Source organism: Papaver somniferum, chromosome 1 (assembly GCF_003573695.1).
Source record: "Papaver somniferum cultivar HN1 chromosome 1, ASM357369v1, whole genome shotgun sequence".
NCBI classification, from domain to species: Eukaryota; Viridiplantae; Streptophyta; class Magnoliopsida; order Ranunculales; family Papaveraceae; genus Papaver; species Papaver somniferum.
Genome location: NC_039358.1, coordinates 41,081,541 through 41,107,937, shown reverse-complemented (window position 1 = coordinate 41,107,937; position 26,397 = coordinate 41,081,541). Strand labels below are relative to the sequence as shown.

The 26,397-nt window shown below is 35.7% G+C and overlaps 3 protein-coding genes across 4 annotated transcripts; 1 reads left to right on the top strand and 2 right to left on the bottom strand.

Moving 5' to 3' along the window:
• Positions 1–381: 381 nt before the first annotated feature.
• On the bottom strand, positions 382–6,174 carry LOC113328084 (traB domain-containing protein-like). 2 transcript variants are annotated; one of them, XM_026575186.1, is made up of 7 exons: positions 5,920–6,174; positions 5,489–5,521; positions 4,599–4,784; positions 4,426–4,488; positions 4,179–4,340; positions 3,766–3,937; positions 382–465 (listed from the first exon to the last, which is right to left on the bottom strand). In XM_026575186.1, the coding sequence occupies exons 1-6, from the start codon at positions 6,151–6,153 to the stop codon at positions 3,794–3,796; spliced, it is 822 nt and encodes a 273-aa protein (XP_026430971.1). In that variant the 5' UTR covers positions 6,154–6,174; the 3' UTR covers positions 382–465; positions 3,766–3,793. The 2 variants fall into 2 exon arrangements, with proteins under 2 accessions (XP_026430971.1, XP_026430963.1); XM_026575178.1 differs by lacking the exon at positions 382–465 and having other exon boundaries at positions 3,453–3,937.
• LOC113291887 (pumilio homolog 15-like) lies at positions 1,897–3,223 on the top strand. The gene is made up of 2 exons (XM_026541395.1): positions 1,897–2,185; positions 2,688–3,223. Exons 1-2 carry the CDS (start codon positions 1,897–1,899, stop codon positions 3,221–3,223), a joined length of 825 nt encoding a protein of 274 aa, XP_026397180.1.
• A 1,818-nt stretch (positions 6,175–7,992) lies between the features above and the next one.
• LOC113291799 (traB domain-containing protein-like) lies at positions 7,993–11,478 on the bottom strand. Its single transcript, XM_026541320.1, has 7 exons — positions 11,251–11,478; positions 10,663–10,695; positions 9,680–9,868; positions 9,515–9,577; positions 9,239–9,427; positions 8,790–8,970; positions 7,993–8,039 (listed from the first exon to the last, which is right to left on the bottom strand). Exons 1-7 carry the CDS (start codon positions 11,476–11,478, stop codon positions 8,026–8,028), a joined length of 897 nt encoding a protein of 298 aa, XP_026397105.1. The 3' UTR covers positions 7,993–8,025.
• Positions 11,479–26,397: the final 14,919 nt, after the last annotated feature.

The window sequence follows — 26,397 nt, the reverse complement described above, 5'->3', positions numbered from 1 at the left end:
GTTGTCTGCCAACACAAAAAAGTAAAGTCACCGTGTTTGGGCTGTGAAAACCAAATGTAGTCAAAATGTTTTTTTTACAGAAGTAGTCATAGACAATTGATACCTTCCTGTGTGCGGGGTAGAATAATAGTGTTCTGACAAGACCATTAAGAAGATTCAGAACTATTCCTGGTTCATTTTTGAGTCCCTGACTAACCACATCTGCGTGCTGAATCAGAGCAATTTTAAAAACGGATTAGACTGCTGGGACGGCCCTCCTGGTACATCACGTCACAGCCACAAAGTCATGGTGATGGGTTGAAATTGTTAACTCATAAAAGCCAGATGTAATAGTAGCACAGCCGGTTGCTTGTCTAAAAAAATAACAATACCCCCACCATCTTGAAACTAGACTTATCCCGGTACCTGAGTTTCATTGCGGATCATATCCTTTTGAATTGTAATTGTTTGAACTCTGCAAAGCTTCTATAGAAACAACATATATATATATATAAGCATGTGGTGCAACACGCTAACAAAGCACGTCAAAATAAATTCAAGGCATTACACATATGGTACAATACAACTATTTTGTATATTTCACAAAAGAGTGTTTATTCTAACTATTTTTATCTTCGTTATGTCCCATTATTTCAATGACACTATAATACTTGAATATGTTGAAAATATTTATTTTGAAAAATGTGAAATAGATGTGTCAGGCAAAGCACAACACGCAGCAGAGCACGGCACGCGTTAGTTTCTGGCACGACACAATATGTAGCGTGGCTGGCTCGCCTCTTAGCGGGATGTGCCGACAGGCTTCACACCTCTAGCGCCTAGTTAGCGATTCGGGATTCGGCATACGCACGGAACGGCAAACGTACGAGTATTATACGGTTTTGTAAAATCCAGATTCGGTCCAAAATTCGGTCAATAGGACGTGATTCGTCAGTAATTCGGAACGGCATACGTACGTGTATAATTCGATTTATAAATGTGAGTTCGGCTCCGAAAATTCGGTATCTATATATAACAAATACATTGTATTTATAAGGTCATAGACCAATTTTTATGCATATGTGTGAGTTATTTAAAGAAAAAATAAACTTAATATGATGATATTAATAATATATACAACATTAGTTATCCAAGAGGACGTCGTATGGTGGTTTAGATGCTTGGTTAGTGAGTTTGAGATCTCTTTCACCTTCACCTTCAAATCTCTTCCGTCGTTTTTGTTTCATAAAAATTACAACACGTTTAATATTTGGTCGTGTATGCTCGGGAGGCAGTAAAGCCCCAAAAGTGGAGTCTTTGAAAAGTAAAAGCTAAAGAATTTATGGCGAATTAAGCGGACGTATCATTCGGGATACGTAAAATTCGTGAATGATTCGCGAATAATCCGGGAATGCCACATAATACGCGACTTGGGTTCGGAATTGCAAACGTACGCGAATAAGACGGTAAAATTCGTGATACGGAAAAATTCACGAATGATTCGCGAATCATTCGCGAACTTACTAACTAGGCTCTAGCGTCGAAGACATACTTGAGGATAGCAATCATCAGTGGGACACAATACTCCAATAACCGTTGGATCTAGAGATTAGACTAGGGAACCAAAAAATATTTGAGGGGAAACCGGAATTTTTGAGTAGGATCGAATTTTTCACCGTGTCTCCCGAACCGGAATCGTAATAATGGAATCCATATGCGTGTCCGAAGATTATTGTTATCGACAGACATGAAAAAGCATATGAAGTCTACTCCGCGACAGACTTCGCAGAGTATGGAAACACTTCCTAGTCCCGCTGCAATTACTATAAATGATCTTGTCGAAGCCTATATAAGTAGGAAGCTAAACATTGGCATGAGACACACTATTCTAGCTAGCCTTTCTCCTTAATTAGTTCAATGGCTGATCGTAAAACTCATTATCAGCCTAATTCTCCTGCTCCTTCTCCAACTTGTAATACCATCCCAGCTGAAGATGAAGTGCTCTCTTCAATACACAGATTACCAGTTAATGAACAGAAACTATATGCTACATCGGGTTCTTCTCCTGCTCCTTGTCCAGATTATGATTCCCTCCCAACTGAAGATGAACTGCTCTCTTCTATTCAAAGATTATCATTTGAAGAACAAAATCTATATGATGATATGCATTCTGCAAACTCTATATTAAGGTCTCCAAGCCATCTCAGTACTCATAGTTTCACCAATGCAACTATGATGAATAATGGTTGAGGTTCTTCACTCGGAGCTAGTTCTTTGAAGTACCCGAGTTACGAACATTCAAGTACTATTATTCCTAATATGATGAGTCAAGGGTATGCTGAGAATTCTTTTGTTAATTCCCAACATCACCCTTTCTTCTCTTTGAAGGTGCAAGGTTGGAATGATGATCGGATTATGAACTAAATTAGGATGATATATACATGTTGGGCAGCCATAAGTTAGGTTGCAAGTACTTGATGAAAACCATATCCTATGAAGGTGAAGCACCGCGGCTGACCAGGTTACTATGCAGCTCGGTAGATTTGTTCAAAGCAGTCGTATATGTTATCGCCAGCCAAGTTAATACCAAATCCGGGTCTCGCCCAATGGAAAGTCTCATGATCAAACTGCTCATGGGAAATCCTAGGTTGAACGTTTACGTGTTGCGGTTTATGAAGCCTAGCCTATTTTCTGTCATGTCGAACCAGAATGGGAGCCAACTAGTTCAAAAACTTTGCAAACATGTGCAAAATATCTACTTGGGGGATCTATACGAAATAGCAGTGATAACTGCGATAAGCTTGCTACTACAGAACAAGGATGTTTCTCTCTCAAAGCTGTTATTGAATCAATAGACGACCCTCTCAAATCTCAGCTGCTATCAATCATCATAGGCGAAGCCGTCTACCTTTCTAAACACAACTACGGGAATTCTGTGGTGCAACATGTTCTAGAGCGCCATCCTAATACTGCAAACCTTATATGCAATGAGCTTAGGGGACACTTATTACAACTTTCTAAGGATAAGTATGGCAGTAATGTTGTAGAAAAATGTATCGAATCGAATGCAACCCATGTTGTAGTCTCGCAACTCCTCTCTGATTGTAAACAACTTGTTGAAGTAGCTCAAGATAAGTTTGGCAACTATGTCATCCAAAAGGCACTTAAGCTTTCAAAGGGAGAGGCACTGCGCCGTAACCGGTCTATGAATCTCTCATATCAGCACCATAATCGATCTTTCTGAGCTAAAACTAGCATGTTTTGTGTTGTAGTCTTGTAGAAAATCATGAAAAAGTAAGGCGATTTATTGGATCTTAGACAATAGAGTTCAGCATCGCCGACTGATGTCGTCTGTGTTCCCCATTCTCGACAAACAAAATCCACAACTTCGATTGGTTGTTTTGAAGTGTACTTTACAAATTACACAAGCGAAACTCATTTACATTGAAATGATGAGATGGGATATACTAAAGTAATCAAGAATGAATAAACAAATTCAAGTTGTCAGATCACTGGCTCTGTTGTATCCAATAGATGAAAATGACGACATATGAAACACAAAGCATGAGGGATAGGTTTTCTTATAGTGCTTCCAATCTTCCAATGGTATTTATCTAAAGTACCAAACTGACTAGAAAAAAGAAGGTATACCCTGAAACTAAAGGACAGCAGAGAGGTCTATTTGTGTCTAGTATCTATCAGCTGATATACGCAGCATATTGCAAAGTGCAAACTATTCAACCTAAAAATAGATCAAGGAGTATGAAAGCGAAGTTACCGGCTAACCTTCAATTTCAGATTTAAAGGACAATTCTTAATTGTCATCCTCCTCCGCGAGCTTCCACAATAGTTCAATTCCATCCTTGTGTGCCATCCCAACCACTGCTACAACTTTTCCTTGAAAACTTCTAAGATGTATAGACATAAACTTGTCTCTATCTTCAATAATCACCTTAAACTGCCATTTAAAGTTGATTCAACAATTTAGTCTTAGTCAAATTTTCAAACATAAACTACTGCCTATTGCATTGCAAGCAGAAAAGCAAAAAGAAATGACATTGATCTATTCATGAGTATACTTATACAGTAAGAGGAGAGACTTGTGTTTTTTTCTTAAACTGGATGCCTTTACAGTTGTATAATTCAACTATGTATCTCAGGGGAACTTCAAGAAAAGCATGACTAAAGAGACAACTTACAATATCTGGACAACGTTTTTTCTGATTACCACCAATTTCACGCACAAAGGATCTTGTATATTGTCCATATGCGAAGTCAGTAAGAACGCGTATTTTAGAATCACAATATGCTTTCCAAAGCAAGTCAAACGAGGGTACTTTAGATAACTGTTGATGCGTAACCTGCAAACGAAGTTATAAATTTATAATTCCTGATATAGAAAAGATAATGAACCAAAGCAAAAACAAAGAAAGTAAGGATTAGTACCTTGATATCTTGATCAATGTAGAAACAACTTGCTCCCACTCTAGAAGATTCTTCGATGGCAACCTGGAAATCAAAGCCAGGGTCATAATATGACGAGATGCGAAGCATACATATAAAATAGATTTAAGAAAGCAACAAGTTCATATGCATTTCAAAGCTTATCCAATTCTTACCTTGAACTCCAGGCCAGGAGTTATACCATATCCGTGCATCCTGCGCCTACGACAATTCACCAAAAAGATATAAATCTTCATGCACAGTCCACCTGGAGTTACCATGGATTTGCGGAACAACTTGTACCAGGTATCATTATCAGGTTGCTTATTCATGGCCATGACACGTTTCTCACACAGCTCAGCCTGCAAAATAGACATTGCGGTTCTGTTCCTTTAAATAAATCAAACAAGTTATAATCTCGAGTATGTTCAGTAAGAAATTCTTACAAGACACAAGTAAAATAAGTCCACCACAATGTTCCTTCGCTGAAACTTACGGCAATTATAAGATCGACCACGGTTCTTATTTAAGTAGAGACTCTCAATTAAAAAGCTAAACTGTAGCAGCTAGAACTTTTGTTGAAGCCTTCAAATTCTCATGGTGAACGGCACCTGGAAACTCAAACTGGGAATCATAAATCTAGGTAACAGGGAAAGAAACTAAAAGGCATGTTGAGACAATTTGAGTTACTTCCTTGAATATTAGTACCTAAAGGAACAAACATAAACCCTATTTGTTAGATGTGATTGAAGGATGCTAAGATACTTCTTAGGAAATGTGGGTTTCAGATGCAATAATAGTCATTTGTCTTGCCATTTTGAGTCTTCAAGAAAGGGAACTTATTGATTGAGACTGTAGTATGGCAATTCATGTCATCTACTTTTGAGAGGTGAATGTCATATCAAAAGAACAGCTTTCAATTTTATAAAGATCCAAGATTCCAAATAAAATAGCCCAAACAAAACCGGTGAACGCAAAGCCAAGCTCTTTCAACTAGAATATTATGAATGGAACTAATCAAAACATGATCGATTGTGCGAGAATAACTGTAAGGAGCGATACATACCGCAACTACATCAGGCCTTACATAATCAATCACCTACATTGCAAAATAACGACTGCATTAGCAAATAACATTTGAAAGGCATCAGAAGAAGCAATAATGTAAAATGGGGAACTTAAGAGAGTTAATCAGCTTCACAAGGGGGAACAATTGTAATGAAAGAGCACAAATAACACCGGGACATAAGGTCGAAACTCATGTAGCAGAACAAGCTTTTGTAACCATAATTAGGAACTTGTTCCTTGATCAGAGACTACTCAGATGAGCTATTGCAGTTCAACACAGGCATATTACATTTGATTTGTACAACAAATTCAATATTGGTACTCAGTGGAAAAAAAAGGGTTCCCCCATTTTGCTATCAAGAACATTAATCAGAACCAAAACAAACCCTAACCTTCAAAAAGAAAAAGAATAAAAAAAACCAACTCTACATTTTTGACAGTTTCAGCACTCTGTTTAGAACCATGAACAGTTCCGATTAGATAGATTTGAGCCCCATTGCTGGAATTGTTGAGCAGAACAACTTTACCATCAGTAGGAATCCCAGGAATACCATGTTGATAATGGATTTCATCTTGTGCAGAAGAAGAAGAAGATGGTTGTTCATGGCTTTTTCTGGATTTCTTTTTAAAAACCCTAAGTAGCTTATTGTAAGTGGACGACATTCTGAGATTGAAAACCCACTGTTTATCATCTTCTTCTTCGCCATCCCTTTAAACTTAAGCTGCTTTTGTGTTGTTTATAAATTTGGGAAGAAATGTATATGCGTTTTAATCCCCCTGCACATCCTGAAAGAGGAAAAAAGAGAAAGTGCAGAGGAGGACAGAGGAGTTCGGTGGGCCCATGCAAAATGCCAGGTAGACATTGGTGGGCCCGTGCAAAAAATTTACGCGGTTTTGAATCTGATCACAACTTTCTATGCTACGCCACCAAAGGAATCTGAAAACATCACGCGCCGTGGCCGTGGTGATGAAGTTTCTTTCAAAAGGGAAATGACAGCTACTATGAAGAGGGATATCCCTTCCCTATCCATTTCCATCCCTTCAAACACCAAAAGCCCAAGTACTATGGTCTCTCATTTTCATTGTAGGGAAGGGATATGGAGGGTTCCCTTACAAGGCTGATCAGATCTGATCACCCTTGTAGGAAAGGAAAATTATATGCGTACTGAGTACCCGTTTGCTTTTTCACTTTACGAGTGCTCAGTACTCGTTTTTTTTTCTGGTTTTTAAACTTTTATCTTAAAATTTCTCTTTTTCACTTTTTTTTTTTTACTAAAACTCGGTTTTTTTACCTATTTGATATATATTCTTTTACTCTAAAATATTTTTTTACCTAGATAAATATTTTTCCATGAAAAAAAAACGAAAAAAAAAAATTACGCGTAATGAATACCCGTTTGGCACTATTCATCGGGAAACTGAGTACGCGTCTACTGTAGGAAAGAAATGAGGGAGCACCGTAGCAAAATTGTTTTTCTAGTGCAATCCCTTCCCTACATTTGAGGGATAGGGAAGGGATGAGGCCAACAGTAGTGCTAGCTCTAGGAAAAACCAAGTGAAGATATCAAGTTCGGCAGAATCCTCAAGGGATCTCTCTAGCCTAGTACTAGTAGTCGTCTAGCTAGTGTGATTGATTTATATAAGTAATGGCACTGTCTTGTCTTTTCAAATTACAAAACCCAAGTAATAGTAAAGACTATGTAATCAATCTTCCCTTGTTTATTCTTGAACCGCAGAAGTTCTCTTTGGTTGCTACTACATTCCATTCAGCGACCAAGGTACCGCGGGTGCATGGCTAGCACAACCACTACCAGATACTTTTAAGATCGGAGGGTAACAAATAAACCTACTGATTATTATTATTCGGAAGTCAAGGTGCACAATTACCTTCCGATTGTGGTGTTTTTTGGATACAAAAGACAAGTTTTCTTTACACATTATAATTGGAAGGCAAAGTATATTAGAAATCTTCCGATTCTGCTGAAATATTTTGCAAAATCTACCATAATCGGAGGTATTGTTACTCGTAGCTGTCCGATTATGGGAAGTATATTATATCCTATACTTCGCAAAAAAGAATGCTGCATCCGGAAAAAAAAACTGTAAAGTATATTATATCCTATATATGCTGGACACATTCAGAGCTAGCTACAGTGAACAATTTTAAAAGCATTAACAAATTTGGCTCAAAATAGACTGACTGACTTCAGCCAGTGATAACTTGAAATTGTTTACCAAACAAGGCCAAATTATCTAAATAGGGTAGCTGATTGCTCAGGGGAAAAAACAAAAAACTATACTTCCATTACCACCTGACAATCTTCAAAAGACTTATCCTGAGTTTCATTGTTCATCATACCATTTTAGATTGTAACAGTTTTGAAAGCATACACAAAAGGACCATGTCTATGATGTCTAGTATTGTCCTAACTGGCCTAATAAAACCAAGCTCTGGTATAGCATTCAAAAAGCTCTACAAAATTCCTACTTGAAGAAACATAGGCTGCAGAATTTCCCAAACAGTTTGTCGCCACCCTACTCTGAATGTCCTGTCAATAACAGATCAAACAAAATTAGGTACTAATAGTTATGGACATACCAATTTCAGCTGCTCTGAATCTACTAAAAACTTACATCACAAGACACACAATATGCAAAGATGATACACTGTAAATCTTTGATTAAGCAGGGCGCCGAACAAAGAAAATGGGATGGCAGGCACTTGGTCCATTCATCTTTTCTATGAATCTCTCCCTAATTCTATTTGCACCATAAATCGTCTTACACAGCTAAAATTAGTATATTCTGTAAAAGTGAATGCGATTTTATTGGAACTTAGACAATAGAGTTCAGCACCACCGACAAATGTCGTCTTGGTTCTCCATTCTCACTGTTGTACGACAAATCAATTCCACAACTCCCATCGGTTGTTTTATAGTGTATCTTTCAAATTACACCAGCAAAACTCGTTTAAATTGAAAAGACCGCTATAAATGAAGAGATGGGGATTTACTAATGTAATCAAGAATGGACAAACATATTCAACTTGTCATATCACTGGCTCTGTTGTATACAATGGATAAAAACGACAACATATCAAACACAGGGCATGAAGGATAGGTTTTCTGATAGCTAGTGTACAATTGTTTCCAACCTTATTTAAGAAAGAGGGTACATCATGAAACTAAAGGACGGAAGAGAGGTAGGTTTATTTAAATTGGTTCAGTCAAGTGATATATGCAGCATACTGCAAACTATTCAAACTACAAACAAATCAAGAAGTATGAAAGTGAAATCACCATGGCTAACCCGCAACTTCAGATCCAACGGATGTTGCTTCCTGTCATCCTCCTCCGCTCCCTTCCACAATAGTTCAATCCCATCCATGTGACCCATCCCGACCACTGCGACAACTTTTCCTTGAAAACTTCGAAGGTTCGAAAACATAAACTTGTCTCTATCTTCAAGCATCACCTCAGACTGTGCCATTTAAGGTGGATTCAACAATTTAGTATTGTTATCCCTCTTCAAAAGGAAAAAGTTGAGCACAAACTACTGTATATTGTATTGGAGGCAGAAAAGTAAAAACAAATGGCATTGGTCTGTCCACGAATATAATCATACAGTAAAGGAGGAAGATGGAAAAACTAGTGTTTCTTCGTAATCTGGATGCCTTTTCATGGTATAATCGGATTATGCATATCAGGGAACCTTAACATATATAGACCAGAGTGACACGGAAACTTACAAACTCTGGCCAAAGTTTCTTTTGGTAGCTACCCATTTCCTTCACAAGGGATCTTGTGTATTCAACATCTATGAAGTCAGTATGATGCTGGATCATTTGGCGGGGTTTCTTGAGTTCATCCAGAATTCTAGTATATACTTTCCGAAGAGAGTTAAAAGAGAATACTTTAGATACTTGTTGAAGCGTAACCTGCAAATAAAGTTATAGATTCATTATTCCTGATCTAGAAAAGATAAAGAACCGAAGAGAAAACAAACGAAGAGTAAGGATTAGTACATCGCTATCTTGATCAATGCAGAAATATGTTGCTCCCACTCTAGAAGATTCTTCAATTGCAACCTGAAAAACAAAGCCAAGCTTTAATATGACAAGGATATGCGAGCATACAAATATACGCAGTAAACTAGTTCATATGCATTTCAAAGCTTATCCAATTCTTACCTTGAACTCCAGGCCTGGAAATGTACCATTTGCGTGCAACCGGCGATACCAACAACTAAGAAAAAAGATACCAATCTTCATGCATAGTCCACCTGGAGCTCTCATGGATTCACGGAACAACTTGTACAATGAATCATCTTCAGGTTTCCAGTCCACAATCCCCTCAGCACGTCCCTTGCACAGCTCAACCTGCATATAGACATTGCGAATCGGTTCCTTCACATAAATCAAAAAATAAAAGCTCAAGTAAAGTAAAGAAACCTTGTGTGGTAAGAAATTTTTACAAGACAGTGTAAAATAAGTCCAACACAAAGTTCCTTTGCTGAAACTTAAGACAATGTACAAGCTAGATCACTACTTTCATCAAAGTAGAAACTTTCAATTAAATAGCTAAATCGTAGAGTTCTAGTGATACATCACAGTGGCAACCAAAAAAAAAAAAACTGTGGCAGCTAAAACTTTTATTGAATCCTTAAAACTGTCAGGTCAACGACACCAGGAAACTCAAACTGGACATCATAACAGTAAACTAAAGGCATGTCGAGACCATTTGAGTTGCCCCCTAAAATATTTGTACATTAAGGAACAATAATAAACCATACTGGTTAGATAGGATTGAGGAATGCTAAGGTAATTCTTGGGCAGTGTGGGTTTTGAATGCAATAACAGTTACTTTTGTATCACCATTTTGAGTGTCTAGTAAATGGCACTTATTGATAGAGACTGCAAAATGCGATGAAGATTTCACTCAAGGTGAGAACTGCAATTCACGCCATCTACTATGAAAGGCCAATGTCACAGGGAAAAAACAGTTTCCAAATTTCTGATTTTAAAGATCCCACAGTTCAATTTCAACACCCAAACCGAATTCGTGAACGCAAAGACAAACTCATTTAACAAGGAATTCAGGAAATGAAATCTGCAATGGGACTAATTAAAACATGATCAATTGTACGAGAATAACTATAAGGAGTGTTACCTACCGCAACTACATCAGGCCTTACATAATCGATCACCTACATAGCAAAGTAACAAATGCGTTAGCAAATAAATTTGGAAGGCATCAGGACATAAACAAGTATGAAACGACAAGTGAACCAATAACGTAAAATTGGGAATTCAAGGGAGTAAACCAGCTTCAAATGGGAGAAAATTTGTAGCCAAGATAGACCATGCAAGGTCAATGATGTTATATTTTCATGAAGAGACACAATGAAAGAGCACAAATAACATCAGGGCTCACGGTTGAAACTCATGTACAGTACATTCTAAATTACCCACAAGAAAGAATTTCCTTTTACTGAGAACATATGGATTCAGCAAATAGTGAAGGAAAAAAAGTATATATGACAGAACATAAATAGAACAAGCTTTTATAACCACAGCTTAGGAACCTCTTCCTTCATCAGAGACTACTTAGATGAGTCCTCACTTTCTCATTCAATGAAAAAAAAAAGGGTTTCCCCATTTGAGGAAAATAGAAAGCTAGTGTACAAATAATAACATGAAACTAAACCAAAACAAACCCTAACCTTCAAAAAGAAAAAGAAAAAGAAAAAAAAAAAGTTTACCTTCTGGACGGTTTCAGCACTCTGTTCAGAAATGTGAACAGTTCCAACAAGATAAATTTGAGCCCCATTGTTGGAATTCTTGAGTAAAACAACTCTACCGTCAGTAGGAATCCCAGGAATGCCATGTTGATAATGGGTTTCATCTTGTTCAGATGAAGATGGAGGAAATACACTTCTCAAATGAGTTAAAGAAAACCTAAGTAGCTTCTTGTAATTGGAAGAAGACATGGTTTTGCTGCTCTTCCCCCTTGCAAAATTTCTGAGATTGAAAACCCACTTTGTATCTTCTTCTTCTTCTTCTTCTCCATCCCTTTAATTTAAGCTGCTTTTGTCTGTAAATCAATTTTGGTAATGAAATGTATATACTTTTAGCAGTTCACACAGATACTCCTAAAAGAGGGAAATCAGAAAGCAACAACAGCAAAAAGCCATTTCGTTGATATTGTAGGACAGGTGGGATCGGTGGGTCCATACACAATGCCAATAGCAGGCCAATCCACAGCCCGGTTCCAAAATTCATAGCTCCGATTGGGCACGGGAAGAATTTTGTTTTTGGGCTCTTCTTTTCTCATAGCTCTATGAAGACTCACAAAAAAGACAAAATAGGTTTAATGAGTAGTTAAATTTTCAAGCCTGTTTACAGGGGCCGCATGTTTTATTAGAGGGGCGGTAGTGTAATAGTAATGTCCCTTTAGTTGGTTAGGGGATGTCTTAAAGGGGATATAAATTGACCAGATTACCCTCCCTATTTTTTAACCTAAATCAAAACTAAATTGAAAATTTGTTTTCTTTCTTCTTCTCATTCTCCCATCAACCGTAACCTCCATTAAAACTCAAAATTTCATCATCTTCGATTAATCGACGATCCGAAAATTAATCAAGTGTAGCGTAATGACTTATATGAAGTATGTTTTGAAAAACCCAATTAGGGTTTAGTTTATTTTGTTCGATTTAAGTTTAATTTCTATCAAAAATTAGGGTTCGAGATGAAAATTGAAATTGAAGTTTCTGGTTTTATGTGAGTTACGGTTGATTTTAACTCTATTACGAACCGTAACTGGAGATTTTGATGTTGTTACGGTTGGTAATAGTTCAACTACCAACCGTATGTTCTTATATCTGAGAATTTTCTTCAGTTACGGTTGGTAACCATTTTAGTTTACGAACTATAACTAAGTTACGGTTCGTATCGAGCATTTGGTTACCAACCGTAATTGACATCAAGCATTTGGTTACCAACCATAACTGAGTTACGGTTCGTATCGAGCATTTCGTTACCAACCGTAACTAGTTTTACGATTGGGTTTTCTTCAAATTTAACCAGTTACTGTTGGTAGTTCATTTTTTACGAATCGTAACTAAGATATACGGTTGGTTACGAGCAAAATTACAACCGTAACTAACTCTGAAATTGTAAAAAAGATGGATTTTTTTTAAACTCTAAAATATGATTTTGTTTTGGTTTAGAGTTAATTGAAGTGAAACTTAATCATTAACACTAAAACTAGATTATCAACACTAAACTATGTAAGGGTTAATTTGTCATTTCCAGTTTTTTTTTGATAAGGGGCCCTTGAATTATCATGTAATGACCCTTTTTGTCCTATTACAGTGTCGCCCCTATAACAGGCTTGTAAATTTTCCATCACTAGCATTTTATCTGGTTTTTGTTTTCTAACTAATCTTCAATTACACCCCCACCCACCCACACACACCCCGTGTTTTTTCAGGTTGGTTGTCTTATAGTGGCGTTGGCCTGGTATCATATATCGGTTATAGCGTTTGTTGTTGTCGTTGCCTTGCTTGCGGAAGCTAAAGTCTTATCTGATATAATAATTGTTCTTTGCATGATAATGAAAAACTCTTGGTTCACCGCCGATTCAAGCAGTAGAAGAATTTGTTTCATTCACACATGCACTCAGCAGAAAGTTCGTTATAAATTTGAATTAACTCCATCCCACCTCTTGATTTGGTCAATATCATACAATACTATTTCTTTTCGGTTCCAATCAATCCCAACAATATCTCTTTAACGACATATCCTTCGTTATATTTTTTCAAGTCTAATTCCAGTAAACCTAATTTGACTAATATTTATGAAAACCTTAAAATAAAAAATTCTATTCATCTTTATTGTCTCTCTGCTAGTCATCAAACAATGGTCGCAACTAATGAGAACGATGATAATGGTATGGTCAAAACTAGTGAAGTCACAGATCTTGCCTCAAACTTCCGAAAAGCTACATATGAGAGCTGAAATAAGAAAAAAAAATTGTCGTCTTCAACCAAAATGAGGATACATAAGATGAAACTGGATAAGGAAAATGGGATTAATGCTTGATTGGCAAGGTTATAATATAAGGAAAAATGTCGTATGAAACTGTTGAGAAGAACATTCAACTTATCTAGATTTTTATACCTCCTGAAAAAGTAAAGATCATTGAGGTGGACACAAACGTCATGATTTTCACACTCAAAGATGAAGATGTTGTGGACAAGATTATTAAGGAAGGTCCATGGAACATAAATGGGCAGTTGATCATTCTGTTTGATTACTATCCTGGTCTCATTCACCAAAACTTATACTGAAGCAAACAAACTTACTGGATTCAACTCAAAAATATGCAACCAGAACACATGAATGTCAAGACATTTGAAGAATTGGGAAAGTTTATCGGAGAAGTGCTAGAAATAGAACCCTTTAACGATATTTCATTTGAAGGTGTTCTTATAAAAGTTGTGCGCGGATAAATATCTCAAATCCACTTAGAAGAGGAGACTGAAAATGTGGGGGTCTAACAACCTCACCCAATATTTCGCTTAGAAATCTGTATGGACTAACCCCAATATACTTTCAAGAGAATCAACTGGACAGTCAGACTCAATCTTAAGAAAAGTATATCAAAGAGGTATATCTCAATTTCTCAATTCAATCCGCATTCAAGCAAATAGGAATTTGCGAGCTTGATTGAATATATGAGAAATAACTTGAACGGTACCAAAGACCAATGTTCAAGGATCAATCAATTTCAATCAACAACCAAAGGTTGGATTTACCAATTGATCGTTTCAATGCACAACCTGTGATATTTCAATTATATAAAAAAATATAATGCGGAAAAGAAATAACACAGACACCAGAAGTTTTGTTAACGAGGAAACTGCAAATTCATAAAAACCCCGGGACCTAGTCCAGATTAGAACACCATAATGTATTAAGCCTCTATAGACACTAGCCTACTCCAAGTTAACTTCGGACTGGAATGTAGTTGATCCCTAACCAATCTCACACTGATCAAGGTACGGTTGCATTCCTTACGCCTCTAGAACCACGACGAATTCTGTGCACTTGATTCCCTTAACTGATCTCACCCACAATTAAGAGTTGCTATGACCCAAATTCGAACACTTGATAAACAAATCTGTATCACACAGAAAATTCTATTGAATAGACAAATCTGTCTCCCACAGATATACCTACGAGTTATGTTCCGTATTTTGATTAATCAAGGTGAACAAGAACCAATTGATAAACCAGACTTATATTACCGAAGAACAGCCTAGTATTATCAATCACCTCACAATAATCTTAATCGATTAACGAAACAAGATATTGTAGAATCACAAACGATGAGACGAAGATGTTTGTGATTACTTTTCAATCTTGCCTATCGGAGAATAAATCTCGAGAAAATCTTAAAGAAGATAGTACTCAATCACGATTGAAAAGAACAAGATCAAAACACGCAACTACATTGAAATAGTTGGGTCTGGCTTCACAATCCCAATGAAGTCTTTAAGTCGTTAACCTACAGGGTTTCGTGAAAAACCTAAGGTTAAAGGAGAATTGACTCTAGTCGCAACTAGTATCACACAGGAGGTGTGGGGATTAGGTTTCCCAGTTGCTAGAGTTCTTCTATATATAGTCTCCAAATCAGGGTTTGCAATCAATGTTACCTTGGTAACAAATCATTTAATATTCGTCGTTAGATGAAAACCTGATTAGATTCAAGCTAATATCTTTCAACTGTTAGATAGAACTTATCTTTTTATACACAAATGAAATGTACCATCATTTAGATAAAGGTAACCGAACCTAAACGTGTACACCTAGTTGGTTCAACAATAGTTAACCAATGGTTAGCCATATGGGCACTTTCATATCAACCTTATTCATCTTTATCACAACTAGTTTAAATGACTCAAATGAAACTAGTTAGAGAGTTTTCCAATTGCTTATATTTCATAGAAGTATACAAGACACAATTGAAGCAAAATCGATATTGATTCACTCGAATCATTTCATGAACATCATAGCCACGGTTTACAAAAGATTGCATTCCTTAATATATAAATGTATTAGTTCATGAATAACCGATTTTAGAACATAACCTACTTAAGTATACAAACGGGTACACATACCTAAGTAGCCGGAATGAATTTGGTTTCGCCAGTACGTGTACGGGTACGCATACCAATACACTTCCAAACTCCAGTAGAAATCACGGACTTGAACTTTTGCCAGTGTGCGTACGGGTACGCATACTAAGTTCTCGGACTTCCAACAACCAACCAGTACGCATACGGGTATGCATACCATAGTTCCCGGTTTTGGACTTTACACAAATGTGAATACATACTATGTTTATATCCAATCATGGTTACACGTTCTAAACTCTCATTTCAATCATTAAAATATTCTTAGAGGATGACAATAGTTGTTTTCACTAACTATTAGCATCAAAGCGATTTTCAAGTTATTGAAATAATCAATACGAAACATTCCGGGTCTACATCAAATGACTGTCTCACACAAATCATGTAAGATGTTACCAGGCAATTTTCACATGATCATCTTTCGTCAAGAATAAAAGATGAACTTGGTTAAATCGAAAGCTTACCAACATATATTTCGAGAAATAGATAAGCGAGATAAACTCGTCTCGAAATATCAAATGTGTATAATTGAAGTCTATATAACAATACGACTTTTGTCTCAAATAGGAGATAGAGTATATAGATTTTTGAGTGATAGATGAGTTCAAGTCTCCACATACCTTTTGTTGGTGAAGTTCCACAAGTTCCCTTGAGTAGTTCTTCGTCTTCATTCGATGAACGCTGTGGAGTCCAAAGCTCAACTATACTTAATATCCTAATCCGAGACTTAACTATACGTAGACTAGAAATCAATACTTATAGTTTTGCCAACTAAACTTGACAAACAAGTTTGAGATAGCAACTCTTGCGAGTTCGACCGAGCAGTGCTCTAACAATCTCCCCCTTTGTCAACAAGAGCGACCTTACTTTTACAAGAAAAGAGAGATTTCTTTGGAAATTAACAAATCACATGAAACATGAATTTGTATCCAAAAAACTCAATTAAATTAACCACAAGAGAACCCGTGATTAATTTAATCGGAAATGCTCAACATAAGAAAACTTACGGAGCTGCACAGTATTTACACAAAGATGTGGATCAGGGAAGACCAATACTGTGGAATAATCAAAGATTCATTCTATCTTTCATCACTATTTTCATAGAGACATATAATAAACTTAATCTTTGTAGACAAAAGTTCATCCTATCTTCCATCAATAATGCATAATGACATAATAGGCTTAACTTTTGTTTGTCAAAAGTTCATTCAATCTTTTATCAAAATCTGCATAATGACATATGAAAGACTTAACTTTTGACGATATATGGGACAATCATAGTTCACGGATGCAAACACACATATCCCATAACAAGTTGCAATATATAAAACCATAAAGATTAATAATGCAAAATCATCTTCCAAATAAACTTTAGAATTTAAATAAATAAATCTAGAAACATTGCAAGTTGAAAATCGTTGGAAATAGCTATGTGTACTCACAATAATGACTATTCCGAACCCTAGTTATCCTTCTTAAAACATAAGAATAAATTCTCATAAGAAGTTTCCTAGACATTAAGACCTTTGAAAAATTCTTTATCATCCCCGAACTCTTTGTCGTCAACAGCCATTGGGACATAAGGTTCATGAATATAGGAGTCAATTTCAACAAACCTTCTTGACTGATGCCGAACTAGGGCCTTTTGAGTTTCAAGAGTCCTAAACACAAAAGCCTTTATTTGATGTATCTCCTTTCTTATTTCCTTCAACTCTTCAAGAACACCATAAAACTTTTGAAGATTTGAAGGGACAGCCCTTGGTTTTCTCACATTCCTCATTTTTCTTTTCAAATTTGAGGATAAAGGAGATAAATATTTTTCCTTCATGATTTGGCTTAAAAATCATATTAACATCTTTTCCATCAGAAGTTATGATGCTTGGAGTCTCCATAAAAATATGGGCTTTTGAGAGCAATTCACTGAACAAGCTCTACAAGCAAACTTGTGATAAAAATAGTTATTATAGATAAGGAAAAATGAATTTAGGGTTATGGAACCTTTATACACTAAAAGGATTCACGTACGCACAACTCTTGACCCTAAAGAAGACAGAATTGTCTATTTTAACCCTTTTTTGTGGATCAACCAGAGTAAAGCCCTTTCAATATCAATTAGATATGAAAAGAAGGAAGAATTCCAAATCTATGAAAACAAAGAAAAACAAAAACAAAAAAAAAAAAACTTTTTCCTAAAGCCTGAGGAGTTATAACTCTTGTCTTTCTTGAACCAGGTACGTGGGACAAGACACACATCCAACACAATTAAGTTGTGGTGGGGTGAACAATAATCTGTCCATCATACCTTTCTTGAATGGAATTCTTAGTCCTATGATTCACAGACTGTTTAGACCGAATTCTTTTCTCTAATGGTCTCATTTTTTCTTTGGAAATTAACTTCTTCGGAGAGGAGATGAGATTACATACCTCAGACGACTTTTGAACAAGTTTGAGCTTGTTAACTAATCGATTTTCTCTTCGTTGAAGTTTGTTGACATTGAAAAAGCGGGGGTCTAACAACCTCACCCAATATTTCGCTTAGAAATATGTATGAACTAACTCCAATATACTTTCAAGAGAAATCAACTAGACAGTCAGACTCAATCTTAAGAAAAGTATATCAAAGAGTTAATATCTCTATCTCTCAATTCAATCTGCAATCAGCAAATAGAAATCTGCAAGCCCGATTGAATATAAGAGATATAACTTGAACGGTACCAATGACCAATGTTCAAGCATCAATCAATTTCAATCAACAACCAAAGGTTGGATTTTACAAATTGATCGATTCAACGCACAACCTGTGATATTTCAATTATATAAAAAAATATAATGCGGAAAAGAAATAACACAGACACCAGAAATTTTGTTAACGAGGAAATCGCAAATGCAGAAAAACCCCGGGACCTAGTCCATATTGAACACCACACTGTATTAAGCCGCTACAGACACTAGCCTACTACTAACTTCGGTCTGAAGTGTAGTTGAACCCCAATCAATCTCACACTGATTCAATGTACAGTTGCGCTCCTTACATCTCTAATCCCAGCAGGATACCACACACTTGATTCCCTTGGCTGATCTCACTCACAACTAAGAGTTGCTACGACCCAAAGTCGAAGACTTGATAAATAAATCTGTCCCGCACAGAAAAGTCTATAGGAATAGATAAATCCGTCTTCCACAGAAATACCTATGAGTTGTGTTCCGTCTTTTGATAAATCAAGGCGAACATGAACCAATTGATATACCGGACTTATATTCCCGAAGAACAACCTAGAAATATTAATCACCTCACAATAATCTTAATCGACTAGCGAAACAAGATATTGTGGAATCACAAACGATGAGACAAAGGTGTTTGTGACTACTTTTCTATATTTCCTATCGGAGATATAAATCTCAAGCCAATCTTATGATTGTACTCAATCACGATAGAAACAGTAAGATCAGATCACGCAACTATAGAGAAAATAGTTGGGTCTGGCTTCACAATCCCAATGAAGTATTTAAGTCGTTAACCTACAGGGTTTTGTGAAAAAACTAAGGTTAAAAGAGAATCGACTCTAGCTTATACAACTAGTATCACAGAGGAGGTGTGGGGATTAGGTTTCCAAGTTGATAGAGTTCTCCTTTATATAACCTCCAAATCTGGGTTTGCAATCTAAGTTACCTTAGTAACAAAGCATTCAATATTCATTGTTAGATGAAAACATGATTAGATTCAAGCAAATATCTTTCAACCGTTAGATCGAACTTAGCTTGTTACACACAAATGAAATGTAACTTCAGTTAGGTTTGAGTAACCATACCTAAACGTGTACACTTAGTTGGTTCAACAATAGTTAACCAATGGTTAGCCATATGAGTACTTTCATATCAACCTTATTCATCTTCACCATAACTAGTTCAAATAACTCAAATGAACTAGTTAAAGAGTTGTTCAATTGCTTAGATCTTATAGAAGTATACAAGATACAATCGAATCAAAATCGGTTTTGATTCACTCGAATCGATTCATGAACATTATAGCCACAGTTTGTAAAGATTGCATTCCTTAATATATGAATGTTTTAGTTCGTGAACAAATCGATTTTAGAAAGTAACCTACTTAAGTACGCATACGGGTACGCGTACTTAAGTAATCGGATTGAGTTTGGTTTTACTTTCAAACTCCAGCAGAAATTCACGGATGTGAACTTTCCGCCAGTATGCATACGAGTACGCATACTTACCCGGATTTCCAACAACCGTCAGTACGCGTTTGGGTACGCATACTTTGGGTTCCCGGTTTTGGAATTTTACACAAATGTGAGAACACGCCATGTTTATATCCAAAGATGGTTACATGTTCTAAACTCTCATTTCAATCATTGAAACTTTCTTAGAGGATGTTATATAGTTGTCATAAACAAACTATTTTTCATCAAAGCGGTTTTCAAGTTATTGAAATAATCAACATGACTTTCGTCACGAGTAAAGATGAACTTGGACAAAGTGAAAGCTTACTGTTTGTACCCAAAAATAATTTTAGGCACTAAACACGATGATTTGATGATGATTATTCGAATTAGGGCTAGAAAATGAAGATAAACAAAGAAAACAAAGATTTAACGTGGTTCGGCAAGTGTTGCCTACATCCACGGAGGAATCCTATAGGGAGTTATTTTATTGATGATCATGATACAATTGGGAATGGTTAGATAACCTAGGATTCCATCCCTTTGAGTTGGATTTTTGGCCTCTATTTTTAGGCAAAAAACCTTAATCTGGTTCCATAATAACCCTAGATTTGTAGTTATCCAAAATAACCACCTGGATTTGTACTTATCCTTTAATATTTATGTCTATCCTTGAAGATCCATGTCTATCTTGAGAGATTCTTGTATACCTTCACATGATTTGAGTTTATCTTGAAAGATCCTTGTATATGATCATAAGATTTGTATTTATCTTGGAAGATTCTTATCAATCTCCCAAGATTTGTAACTATCTTGGAAGATCCTTGTTTATCTTCCAAGATCTATGTCTATCTCAAAATGACTTCTACAATAAGTCATTTGGGGTTCTATAATAAGTTAGACTTGGCTTCTATATAAGACATGTGGGTTTCCTCAATAAACCATGTGGGTTTCCTCAATAAACCCACGGGTTGGTTTCCTCAATAAGTTCGGTTTGGGCTTCCTCAATAAGCCCTGTGGGTTTCCTCAATAAACCCACGGGTTGGTTTCCTTAATAAACCTCCAGACTTCCTCAATAAGTCCGGTATGGTCTTCCTCAATAAGCCCTGTGGGTTTCCTCAATAAACCCACGGGTTGGTTTCCTCAATAAACCTCCGGACTTCCTCAATAAGTCCGGTCTGGGCTTCCTCAATAAGCCCTGTGGGTTTCCTCAATAAACCCACGGGTTGACGCTATTAAATAGCTTGTGCGGCTCGCACATACACTATTTTAATAGGGTACAAACACTTACCAACACATATTTCGAGAAATAGATAAGCGAGATAAACTCGGCTCGAAATAGCAAATGTGTATAATCGAAGTCTATATAGCAATACGACTTTTGTCTCAAGATAGGAGATATAATAGACAAACTTTTGAGTGATAGATAAGTTCAAGTCTCTACATACCTTTTTGTCGATGAAGTTCCACATGTTCCTTGAGTAGTTCTTCATCTTCATGATGATGAACACCGTGGAGTCTAGAGCTCAACTACACTTATTATCCTAGTCCGAGACTTAGCTATAAGTAGACTAGAAATCAAAACTTATAGTTTTGGCAAATAAACTTGACAAACAATCTTGAGATAGCAACGCTTGCGAGTTCGACCGAGTAGTGCTCTAACAGACGTATCTTATCTTATGTTTGTACTTGAAACATTTGGATAAATCATGACCCTTGAGAGTACAATAAGAACATGTCAATATGGAGGATGGTTCATACGTCACAGTTGTACAGGCTGCTAGACACATGGTGGAACCTGCAAAATTAGGAAAATAATTTCCAGTGGACAAAGAGAAATCCATTTTATCCTCCAAGGTGGTTGAAGTTTCTCCTGCAAGAATATCGAGATTAATGTACGTATTGCTGCAATTATCAAAATCAACATTTTCACAGAAGAGTGCAACACTTTATTTTTCGTCTTTATTAGAATTATAGTGATCAGACATTTCATCAAGAGTTGCAGCAAGACCTTTGTTTCCAATGTATTTTCTACGATTTGGACACTCATTCAAAACCTTTACACTTAAAGCACTGTGGCATATCCTCGTCATCGGTATCATAAGTATCCCTATTTTTAGGAGGAACACGATTATGAGGTTTAACTGATGAATTAGGTTTATCTCTAGTTAACCGTTTACTTCTCTTCAAAAGAAAATCTCTAAACTGTCTTCTGATCAATGAGACTGACTTGTCAAGATCTTCATCTGATGAATCAGTCTCCGAAGGATCATCTTCAGATATGCCAACACTTTTACTTTTATCAAGTAATTTCATGTTATTTTGTGATCTAAAAGCAATATCCTTTCCAGATTTGGGTATATGCTCATGATCAAAGATCTTTAACTTCCCAACTAGAGTATTTATGGAAAGCGCATCAAGGTTATTTCCTTCCATGATGGCATGTTTCTTAGAGTCATGTCAAGATGACAGTGATCTGAGATTTTCATCACAATGTCCTTTTCAGGAATAGTCTTACCCAACGCAAAAGATGCATTAACAATTTCAAAAAATTTGTGATTAAACTCATCAAATGAATCTTCATCTTCCATACGAAGGTTTTCCCAATCAGAATTTAGGTTTTGAAGCCTAACTTCTTTTTCACAAGTATTCCCTTCAAATACGATTTCTAAGATATCCTAGGCTTCTTTAGATTTAGTGCAAGTAGTCAGATGGTGCTGAAGATCTGGGGTAATGGCATGGACGATTGCATTCAATCCGTCAGAATTTTTCTTTGCGGCAAGAATCTCGATAGCATCATAATCACCGATATCCTTTGGAGAAGTTACATCGCCTTCTGTAACAACTGGAGGACTATAAGCATTAGCAATACGTACCCATGTTTAAAAATCAAGAGCTTGAATAAAAGCACGCATAGCAATTGTAAGTACCCTCAAGCTCGTCAACGTTATTTGACTGGTCTAAAGATGATCAAGTGATGAATTAGTCGATAATAACTCGATTAGTTTAACACGAACGCTAATTATTAGAAATTAATCTAACAACGATATGGATACGAAACTAGTACCGCTAGATAGATTTCGAAAAGTTACGCGGAATGGACTACGCGAACGTGTCGTTCAGATATTGGACGAAGAAGAAATCATCAAATTAGCATAAAGGGAAAATTAGTCTTTTTGCCATTAGACTGACCCGGGCTTCCCTTATCACGGATAGTAAGTGTTTAGCATTCCCCGTTGGTCTTATCTACCAAAACCAAATCGAAGAAAATCATTTCTTCTTATCTTTTCTTCCTTCATGTTTCTTCTTCTATTTCTTTCTTATATTCTTTTTCTCTGCGAGTTTGAGATGAATCGAGTGGAAGTTCTGTGATCAGTAGAAGGTGGAGAAGATCATGGGATAGCTTATGGTGGTGCTGTGGTTGTCTGTAGTTGATTCTTATTTGAGAGAAGAGGTGAATTAGAGAATGAAAAACTAGGGTTTCTGAAGATGGAATCGATCGAGGATTTATGTGTTATTGAGGATGAAATTTAGTAATTGGTGATGGGTTTTGTGTATTGGGAACAAGAAGAACACTTGGTATTCAATTATCGATTCACTGTGAAGGGGAAGTTTAAATTAGGGTTTCATCTAATTTTGATGTTGTTGTGGATCGACAGGTTTATCGGGATGAAGTTCTGGTGTTGATTCGATAAAGAAGTGAATAGTTAGGGATTCTAAAGGTGATTGAGAAATAATTAGGTTTTGTAAGAGTAACTCAGGGAAGATGTTGAAGATGAAATTGATGCTCTAGTGGAGTGATTGAAGATGGGTTTTTGCAGAATTTAATATTAGGTAAACTCTGGTTTTTCCGAATTGAAGTTTATATTTTCTTTGAGTTTATGAGTTGTTTTTGAATAAGAATTGGGATTGGATGAGTTAATTGAACTAATGGATCTTGGTGGTGTGTAATTGGATTAGATGAATGTTAGGATTTTACACAGAGAATGAAGTTTACATGATTAGTAAATTGATGTAGTAAACTGGCAGGGTATTTAATAATGGTGTTGTTATGGCAAAGTTTCTATGGCTGTGACTTAAAGAAGATTAGGTGAATGTTGTTGCAGCTGTGAAGATTGTCGTTATGAGGTGTTGTAATTTATTTTGGTAGTAATGATTATTAAGGTGATTGATATTAGTGATGGTGAAGCTAATATGAAGTTGTTACTGTTATGGATGATATTGTGTTTGAGTAAAGTTTCAGATGCAAAGAAGTTGGATATGAAGAAGAATAAGACTCCAAAGAGAAGTCTGGTAGTGATGTAGTGCTTTGCTGGTGGCTGTAATTGTAAGTTGCAGGGTGTAATTGTAAATGGGTTTGTTTTAGAGGTTAAACTGAATGACTTGTGGTGGTCCTGGTATTATGGATTACTGGTGATTGAAGTAGTTGGAGTTGAGTCAGTCTGTGATAGAGATGGAATGGGTTTTGCCCAGTGAGGATGTAACTGGTGGTGTAGAGTATTGTTGTGTGTTGAGTTGGAAGAGTATAAATTATGTAGGAATGGTGAATGTAGAATCGAATTTGGATATCTCTTTGAAAGCTTAAAGCTGCAATTTCAGTTAGTTATTAACAACGATCGATTCAAAGGACGAACCAGTGGATCTTGGATCTCGAGGTACGCGTGGCTTGTCATCAAAAGAGGTAGGAATACATTTAAATCTTTTGCAACCATTGATGTTTTCTTTTAAAAAGATTTATGTTTAACAACACTCATGCGTTTTCTGGTTGTGTTTTCCATGCATTGTTTAATTTATATTCCGATAGTTATGTTGTTTCTTTTAATCTTTCCATAGTTTGAAAAGGAACTGTTATACTTGGGTTGTCATTATGAATTGTTTTGGAAATAAGAATTTCCTTATGTGGTATATAGGATACGCTCCTTCATTTATACTTTCATGCACGTTTGGGTGTGTAATTGTCACCCAAATTATCTAGGTGTAATTGTCACCAATATTACGGGTGTGTACATTTACCCACAGTTTATCTAGGTGTGTAATTGTCATCAATATTACGGTGTGTAAATGTCACCACAGAAATAATTGTTTACGGTGTGTAAATGTCACCACGAAGATAAAGAAGGAATTAGTTCCATATACATGTTGTTTAATTCAGTGAGTTGGTTGTCTTTTAATGTTTAGGAAAACATGTATTGTTTTCCAAATCATGTCGATGTTTACTTAAAAGTTATATGTTATTCCTACTGGGAACCCCTCTTATGGATGATGTGCTCACCCAATTCCCATTTTAAGTTTCAGAGACAGATCAAGATGTGCACATGGCGATGAAAGCTTCGAGGATTTAATTACGATAGTTAGATAACTTCCGCAATTTTTTATTTTTTTTTATATTCTATTTGCAAACCAGAACACTAATGTATATGTATCATTTGAGAGGAGTTCTTGTATTTATATGTTTCAGAGGGGGGCTAGCTTTTGGTTTAAGTTTTGTAGCGGATTTCTTAATTGATGTTTAAGTAAATGGTTTAGATCCTTAGTGCATCTTTATTTAGTTAATCTCTTGGATTAGTCAGCTGCTAGCTTTGGGGGTGCTACAGAGTTGGTATCAGAGCTCACTATTAGATCTTATATGGGAAACAATAGCAATAGTCAGTGCCAGTTAGTGAGCTGGATTAGTTTAGAACTGGGTTGGGTTTGTGAGATAAATGTTAATCACTAAAAGCTATCAATAATTAAAAGGTTTATTTGATTGATTGATTCATTTGTTTGGTTATTTGTATGTGTAATTAAGTAATAATTGTAGGGTACACCAATAACTTTAGCTAATAACGATTAGATAATAATTAATCCTAAAAGTATGAACACGTAAACAATTTAATACTAGGAAAAAAAGTGAGATCAGTTTTATTGATGTATATTGAAAGTCACATATAAACTTATTGAATACCTTGACATATACGTAGAATCAACAATTTATAATCAAATAAATGTTAATAATATTTTTGAAACTTAATAATATTTGTAAGAATAGTTAGAATAATAGTTCTACCGTCAATGTTAATCATAAAAATATTATAATAGTAATTATAGATGATAATAAAAGTACTAACAATTTTAAATAAAGTAATGTTAGCATTTATCAATCAGTATCATGTTGAACTTAAAATAACTAAAAACTTCAATAAGGACATATAACGTAATAATGAATTATGATTAAATATTAAGTTTTGTAAATTAAACTAATTAGAAATTAGAGATAAATGTTTTGTGTCTAAACTAGATAATTAATATAATATTTATTAGGCGTTAGACGTAAAGTGTGAAGATATAATGTATAAAATTAAAAGAATTGACTAGTTATCAATTTGGTAACAATATTATCTTTATTCTAAAAAGTTATTCAGTAAATATTTAAAATGAAACAAATATGCATGAAATAGCAATAATAGCATTCACATAGTTAGTGTAATACTATAATTAAAAAAATAAATTTGTATATTAATAGGATACCCCACATTAGTAATAAAATCTAAAT

What these genes read in the sequence shown, in the direction of transcription:
- LOC113291887 (XM_026541395.1), top strand. Translation starts at nt 1,897, where the DNA reads ATGGCTGATCGTAAAACTCATTATCAGCCTAATTCTCCTGCTCCTTCT. An exon ending in AAGGTCTCCAAGCCATCTCA is followed by an intron (nt 2,186 to 2,687) that starts GTACTCATAGTT and finishes ATGTCGAACCAG; the next exon opens with AATGGGAGCCAACTAGTTCA.
- LOC113328084 (XM_026575186.1), bottom strand. Translation starts at nt 6,153, where the DNA reads ATGTCGTCCACTTACAATAAGCTACTTAGGGTTTTTAAAAAGAAATCC. An exon ending in GTGCTGAAACTGTCAAAAAT is followed by an intron (nt 5,522 to 5,919) that starts GTAGAGTTGGTT and finishes TTTGCAATGTAG; the next exon opens with GTGATTGATTATGTAAGGCC. An exon ending in ACATTGATCAAGATATCAAG is followed by an intron (nt 4,341 to 4,425) that starts GTACTAATCCTT and finishes CTTCGTTTGCAG; the next exon opens with GTTACGCATCAACAGTTATC.
- LOC113291799 (XM_026541320.1), bottom strand. Translation starts at nt 11,478, where the DNA reads ATGTCTTCTTCCAATTACAAGAAGCTACTTAGGTTTTCTTTAACTCAT. An exon ending in GTGCTGAAACCGTCCAGAAG is followed by an intron (nt 10,696 to 11,250) that starts GTAAACTTTTTT and finishes TTTGCTATGTAG; the next exon opens with GTGATCGATTATGTAAGGCC. An exon ending in TTCCAGGCCTGGAGTTCAAG is followed by an intron (nt 9,578 to 9,679) that starts GTAAGAATTGGA and finishes TTTGTTTTTCAG; the next exon opens with GTTGCAATTGAAGAATCTTC.